Below are 7,776 nucleotides of genomic sequence, written 5' to 3'. Positions count from 1 at the left end.
ATATCTTCATACTTTCATATCTTCGTATCTTCGTATCTTCGTATTTTCATTGTCTGTAAGATACCTATTCACATTCATATTAATGTTCAGACTCACGTGCATAGAAGCTAAATCGGACCTTTTTATTGTATTCACGATCAAGATCTATGGGGCGGCAGCGCACAAGGAGCTACGGCTGATGATGGAACAGTTGACGGTGAAACTGCGGACAATCTCGAAGAACCAGCTGAACCAGCAGCCGAAGGTGCGATATGTGTAAGCATATAAATGAATGACTGTAGATATTTAAATTATTATGTATATATATTATGTATATATATATGTGTAAACCTCTGTGTGTTAAATGTCTTCACTTACTCATCATAATTCTATTGCAAACGCGTACCTGGCGCTTCTGTTGGACAGATGGTGCAGAAGACGCTGAGGAGAAACCGGTGAAACGTCCTTTCTTCAGAGAGAAGGATACATTTGAGTACAATTTCGTATTCACGGATGTGAAAGATAAGACTTCGTCCTCGACACGAAAGGTTGGTCTATATATATAAATATATATATATATATATCTGAACTTCTCAGAAACTTTCAGTCCTTTCTGGTGTTTTAGGTCTATTATGCCTATCTTCTGGCTATTTATAGCCTTATATTGCTATGAAACGTTTCCGTTAAGGTAATCTCCATCTACTCTAACGCAATAGATATGATGTCACGCGTGTGACTTGGTGTTTGCTTCATTCTCAAGTAAATCTGATTTGTAAATGAACATTGCACAGGTTACACACAAGATCCGACACAAATCGGGTACGATGGTGAAGCCCAATCCGGAGATGGCGTACCGACTGGATAAGAAGTCATCGAACAAGACCAACCGAAGCAAGCGATTATTTTAGAATTGTTTTGTGTGGCTGGCTTTGGGATAGTTTAGTAACAGTACGAATGTGATTAAAGGAAATGCTATACATGTCATCCATTCTGTGCTATCGTGAACCTCGTGTTCGCCAAAAAGGGTTTTAATGCTCCTCTAGTACCTGTATTTGAGACTAGAACTATAGCAAAGTTTCAATGTTGGTCAACAGGCCCTTCTGACCACTAATAAATATTTGCCAAGGCTCTCGTGGCCGAATTACCGCCCTATTCAACTCCAGAAGTTAGAATTGGGGTCTACTTTAACTCATTACCTTATCTCGGCATTAAGGCCCGCCCAGAATCTGTATGCAGATTTATGAGCTTCAATTTATTGAGGCATTGAATTTATATCGAGGATTATTTGTAGAGCAAATAGTATCTTATCAATCGGTAATAGAATCCAGAAATGCTTTTGCACTACCTGACGCTAAAGACCTGTGTTCACGGAATATTGGCAATTTGGAATGCCAGAAATACTTCTATCGTTGTCAAGAGCCGAGCTGATGTATCCTGCTAGCATGCTTTCAATCATAAAGCTCATTTCAAAATCGTTTAACAGCGAGGTTGGCTGTGATCCTACCTACCTGATATACACTATTCTGCTGTGATACAGCTGACACTGTACTTATCTACTTTCACGCTGGTATATTTGTCCCTCCAATGAACAGACTTTGCCCGTTCAACACCCAATTCAGTATTACACTCATAGTCTCAAACAAATATATCGCATATACTGACACATATTTGAATCAAGCTATTACCTTATATTATGGCCCTATAGTACTATATACCGTATGTAAGTTAAATTTCTATACAAGTTATAGCGTACATCTCTATATCTGCAAGTATGCTGTCATAATGTATGTATAGTCTCACGGCCCACGGGTCCCTACTCCCTTGTCACGACAAATAAACCATTGTTTTTAAGTTTTAACAAGGGGGTTCGCTCAGTTTCTAGAGGAGGAAACTCCAGGATCTGTGTTTTAATCTGGGCCCGATCGGACTAGTATTCCCGAGATACAGCCCTCTAAACACACACCTTCGTCAAAACTAGAGTCGAGCTTTTTGTTGCACAAACGCATGTATACTATGAAAGACACCTGAATGCTCTTAAGTAAACACATTTTGGTCATCTCTAAGACCATAGGAATACATATGGTAGCTTATAACACTATCAAGGAAGATTTAGAATATCATGGTGTACACCATTGAATTGAATTTCGTGGGACATTAACGCAGATACTTCATATCAGCGACTGAAAGCAGCGTAACATTATTTAAATAGGTGCATACTCATGTTGGTAATAATATTTGATTGGTTGGAAAATATTTACAGGGTGAATTTATAGGTTATGTGCAGGGGTTTCTACTTGCCTGCATGCAATGGTAAACGCATGTTGATGTCTTAGATTGCTTAGCTACGTCTATTTGTGTATATGTATTTATTAAAAATCATTCGAATATAGCATATGTGTATCTGAATGTATCTATATGGGTATAAAATCACTGTTTATCATAAATATAAGTGTGCACACATACTCAAACATGCATATACGTATTTACATAGCTATCGCGGCGAGAGCTCTGCAGTCGACGATTCTAAGTAACTCTATAGAGAGCCATTAAAATATGGTTTCCATCATAGCGACTGAGTTGGAAAAACTAGGTTGCACAGCGATATTCCGCGGTTTAATTCAATCCCGATGAATTTAAAAAACTATTTCTGTTTGAAAATAGAATTTATTTATACAAAAAAGGGCGGTGGCCGCTGGCCCGGGCCCTGGACCCCCGGGCCCCTTGCTCTTTTACTTTTAAGCCCCTCGGCCCCTCGCTCGGACTCTTGAAGAGAGTTGCTGGAGGCCTGGAGCCTGGAGCCGCCCTGGACTCTCTGGAGCCTGGAGCCTGGAGCCACCCTGGACTCCCTGGAGCCTGGAGGCCTGGAAGCACAGTAGATCACATCATCAGTTCATCAATCATCTGAGGTGACACTGGACACAGACTCATAGACCACAGTCAAAGTTCAAACAGTGTCACCACTCACCAGCCACCGCACACGGTCGCTATGTAAATATTGTCGCATATTCAATTTAGTGCTAGTCTTATCATATAATAAGGGTTCGAGACTTCTATTTTATGGTAACTGACAAACAGCAGTATTCCTCCAGAGTCTCTCGTGGTGTCTTGTCAGTCAGGGGCAGCCTCAACGAGAGGGGCGTGAAATTTGGTGAGATGGGGATAGAGAGGATGAAGGTTGGCGGTAAGTTATCTACCCTGCAAGAACTGTCCGATATCTCTTATACTATAGTTTTTCAGGTCTGCAGTATATCTTACCATCAGGCAAGTTTTCAAGACTACTTCGAGTTTTCACGTTCAAATTTTCGATCAAGGCCCAATAGCCATTGAAATCCTTGTAGCCTTGAAAGTTGAACGGGAAACAAAAGTGCGTTTCGTCGAATTCGGATATGTAGCACTTCAAGGATCAAGGACAATCAAGGTAGTACGGTTTTGATTTTACAGTACTTGCATACTACTCGTCAGTCGAAAAAAAAACCCGGAAATAGTCCATAAAAGCTGAGCCGAGGACGCGATTATTTTAGGACTCTGGACTCTGGAGTTGAATCCTCTTGATTTTGAACAAAATTTCTTAATCCCTTACATATATAAATTTTATATGTATATATAAATAATAAGTAAAGACTGGCCCTTATATTATTTTATTTCCTGTACATAGGCTGCTGAATTTCTGATACTCACTTGAGATTTGTACAGTGATAGCCCGGACCCCGGGTGGCGGGTTGGCACCCGCCAGTCGGCCAGACGCCAGTCGCGGAGTCGCCAGTCGCCACCCAAGGCCATCACTCACAACATACCAAACCCAGAATTTCGCAACACATATTTACTTTTCCCGGTTTTCCGCGTGCTATACTAAACGCCGTACAACTTACGGTTATACGGTACCCGGTACACCGTACATACTACATTGTACAACCCGTACAACTTCGGACTGGAAATTGAAAACGTTCAATTATTTAGCCATTTTTTTAATTAAACTGGGCCCACAAGACTCAAAAATCGTCAAATGTAGGATAAAGTTCAAGCACTGTCCAAAGACCATAGTCCATAGACTCCATACTGTACAGAAAATACTAAAAACTAAAATAGATTTCAGATTTGGCGAGCAAAGACTCCAAGGAGTGCAATCACCAGGATTGGCCAATGGCCAGTAAAAAACTAGGCATGTTGTTAAAAGTCGATTTTATCATATACTTAATATGGGCATTGGGATACTGCCCCTTTGATGATTTGTCCTCCGCCGCTCCGCGGCACCCTCGTTCCTTGGACTTTTGTCAATGAACCTTGAACGTTTTTTATATATATTTTGATGTCACTAGTGTCGTATAGAACTTTTCTGTATTGATATACGTAAGTCTAGGATATTTGCCCAACTTTGTCAACCAAGGCCAAAAGTCAAAAATTATAAGTTCTTCAATCCTCGCTCACCACTTAATTTTAGGTCGATCCGTGTCCGAACCTCTAAACAAATGAGAATTAACCACTTTTGAAAGCCTATACTCTCCTAGGTTCCTGTACTATATAATTGATGTGATCTCTGCGAAATCGTCCATTATTGAAAGCATCTATATAAAATCTTTAATCTACCTTGACAATGGCGTGTATCAATGCAAAGGAAGTAGAGGAGCGTTTAGATGCTTATCTTGGTGTAGTGAGTTCTTTCCGTTTACGAGCAGTAGAGCGCAAATCGAAAGACCTTAAATTGCTACTCGAACTCGAAAAGATTATCAGAGACACAATAAACCCGAAGGTGAGGGAAATAGCGAGCTTTATGCACAAGTTCGACCTTGACGAAGACACTCCGGGGAATGGTTTTCGTTCAAATATAGCGTATACTCTGAGGTATCTAAGAAAAGCTGCTAAAATCGTATGCGAATCCTATCCAACTAAATCTATATCCAGAATGATACTACTGCTCAAAACTCAGAGCGAAATCCTGGATATCTCTCTTACATGTGAGGCCATTGCGGATGAAGAACACTTACTGTTCAACGACAGAGGTCTAGCAGAGAATTTGGCACTATGGGAAAAGATATCTATTATCGACAAGACCTGCTTTTATAGCCAGATGAAAGCGCTCCACTGTGAAGGTGCCGTACGTGCAACGATGGATTTCATGTTGGCATTCACCGCGAGTTATAGCTTCAACCGTGGAATACTGGGTAGAGATGTACAGGTATTGACCAAGGTGACAACTAGTGCCACCTTACCCGTGTACGCTCTCAATGCGGACTTGCGGGCATCAAAGATTGTCACAGAATTCCAGAAAGGCGATATGCTATTTTTGAAGGACTTCTGGAATGTATTCGAAACACTTGTTATGAAGCACGTTGTGCAGATTAAAGCCCCGTACGCTGGAGTGTCCCGGCGCTTCCACATGTGCTCTAGAGATGACATCAAACTCTCATACAAGCGCTCGGTGTCAAATATGGATAAAGAGAGTGAGCAAGATCTCAGCACACCACTTGAGACCGAGTCAGTCGAATTCACTGTTCCAGCGCCAATACTGGATCAATTAACAGTTCGCGTGATTCGTACCCAGAAAAGTTCTGGTACGTTTGAAACGTTGCCGTTGAATAAGCTGCAAGCAGCTTTTATGAATAAGATACCGATAGTGTGGAGTAAGGGTCAAGCTCCCGGTGTACCCGTGATTCCCTCAGCTGATCATATGGAGCGTGCTGCTAAGGAAAGCACTAGCAGACCGGGCATTCTGTTCCATATACATGGTGGAGGATTCGTGGCACAAACTTCGCGAAGTCACCAGGCATACCTGAAGAAGTGGGCTCAGCAATTAAACGTGATGGTGGTCAGCATCGACTACTCACTCGCACCCGAGGCCAAGTTTCCTGTTGCGCTAGACGAATGCTTCTACATGTATGCGTGGGTGTTGCAACACGCCCACCAGATGGGTCATGACCCCAACAACATCTGCATATCAGGCGATAGCGCTGGCGGAAATTTGACATTGGCTTTGGGACTGAAAATTGCTCAAGAGGGATTACCACCACCTAAAGCATTGCAGGCAACCTATCCAGCTGTATGTATGAAAAAGGTCCTATCACCTGCGCGTTTGAATGCAGCGGCAGATATTCTGCTCCCGCTCAGCGTGTTCGCCATCGCCATGGGCGCCTACATCCCTGACGATCAAGAAAAGACACCTTCAGCCCTTTTATCTCCTTGGCATGCCACTGATGATATTCTGAGCAAGCTCCCGCCTACCTATATTGTTGTTGGCACTAATGACCCCTTGTTAGACGACTCGATCGATTTTGCACGCAAACTGAGACGGGCTGGCGGTGAGGTGCATTTGCATGTGGCCGACAAGGTGACGCATGGATTCCTACAACTCGAAGATACTGGAGGTGTCCATACTCGTGCAGCAGCGAAGGCTTCACTGTCGCATCTTAAGGAGATGTACGCACTGCCAAAGACTAGCGACTGGACCATAAAACAAACAAAATACGAGATGGGCTGGGTCCGGACGGAGAGTTAGATATCTGACATGGAAGATAGCCCCGCGAGTATCAGAAAAGATGTTGCCATATAGTATATCCATAGCGGCCACGGTCGATGTAGATTCGGCCCAGTCGCATTCGATTTGTAGAGGGTATAAACGTCTATTTCTAAATAGTTATAAGTTTTGTTTTTTTTAAAGACAATAGAAAAATATTTGTACGTCACATACATAAATACTGTACGGAGTATCAATCGTGATAAGTGAAGACTCATGGAGTCATTTGTCATGGCAGGCTTAAATATTCTGATATTTCTGTACTGAATAAATACACAAACGCCTTTTGGCTTTTATGCCCTCATTAGGATAAATGGTGATAAGAGGTACAGTGGTTGTTAGTCATATCAAGCTACATCATCGGGAGGCAGCGGGTCATGTTGATTCTGGATTGAAAGGATAATCCAGAACTTATTGAGCAATAAATTGACTTAGAGTCGTAAGAATTGGCAGATGTGTCACACGAGACAGAAAGGATGAATATGAATAGTGAAGAAAGTATGGCTGATACTACTACCACCGCCAAAGATGTGTCAAGTAAAAGTAAATCTGTGACAGAGGATAGTATGACCACGGAAACCACTGTGAGTGATGATAAGGCAGCTGAAGAAGGCGTCGACGATGTGAGTGAAAACACAGAGGTTAGTGTGGTTGATGATAGTGTAGCAGACAGCAATATTGAGGAGGTTGAATGTGAAAGTGCTACCAAACCCATACAAGAGCCAATTGCCGTGGAAGCGCCACTAGTGAAACGCAGTGCGAACTTCCTAGAGATATCAGATCACCCTAAGGACAATAGCAATATTGAAAGTAGTGTCCAGGTAGCTACATATACAGATGCAGCAAATCAAGGCAACGAAGAAGCTGTGAAGGCAGGGACTGATGGAGTCGAAAAGGAAAATAGTGAGCAAAAGACAGAACTGATGAAGGATAGCAACGAAGTATTTGTGATGAGAAAGACACTCTGGCGGGACAGCGTGGTTTCGTTTATGTGCCAGAGCAAGAACGGGCCCTGTCCTCTGCTGGCTTTGTGTATGTATGACTATATCTCGTATGACGTATCTATACAAACAATTAGACATAATGCAGTATCACCTGTATATGCATATGACTATATGTATAAGTGTATATATGTGTATATGAACATGACCAATTTATCGTTATTCAGCTTAAGATAGTTGCGCTAGCTTGTATGTAATGTGATGTAATACATGATATATGTATATATATATACATACATACATACATACATACATACATACATACATACATACATACATTCATATATA

At 41.9% G+C, this 7,776-nt stretch overlaps 3 protein-coding genes across 3 annotated transcripts in view; all 3 read left to right on the top strand.

The window, feature by feature from the left end:
- The window catches only part of SARC_10719 (hypothetical protein), a gene marked incomplete at both ends in the record, with an annotated part of 9,460 nt that extends 8,573 nt beyond the window's left edge, over window positions 1-887 (top strand). Inside the window, 3 exons of the mRNA XM_014295229.1 lie at window positions 143-244; window positions 406-527; window positions 771-887. Of these exons, the coding sequence (XP_014150704.1) occupies window positions 143-244; window positions 406-527; window positions 771-887 (341 nt within the window). The remainder of the gene's footprint in view (window positions 1-142; window positions 245-405; window positions 528-770) is intronic.
- Window positions 888-4,570: 3,683 nt separating this feature from the next.
- On the top strand, window positions 4,571-6,469 carry SARC_10718 (hypothetical protein; the record flags this gene model as incomplete). Its single annotated transcript, XM_014295228.1, has 1 exon — window positions 4,571-6,469. One exon carries the CDS (start codon window positions 4,571-4,573, stop codon window positions 6,467-6,469), a length of 1,899 nt encoding a protein of 632 aa, XP_014150703.1.
- Window positions 6,470-6,987: 518 nt separating this feature from the next.
- SARC_10717 (hypothetical protein) lies at window positions 6,988-7,519 on the top strand (the record flags this gene model as incomplete). The annotated part of the gene is made up of 1 exon (XM_014295227.1): window positions 6,988-7,519. A coding segment is annotated over one exon (532 nt), but the record flags the coding sequence as incomplete, so codon positions are not given.
- Between the last annotated feature and the right edge of the window lie 257 nt (window positions 7,520-7,776).

The sequence above is a fragment of the Sphaeroforma arctica genome (assembly GCF_001186125.1).
Source record: "Sphaeroforma arctica JP610 unplaced genomic scaffold supercont1.1360, whole genome shotgun sequence".
Lineage (NCBI taxonomy): Eukaryota > Ichthyosporea > Ichthyophonida > Sphaeroforma > Sphaeroforma arctica.
This window is presented reverse-complemented; position numbering and strand designations above follow the sequence as displayed.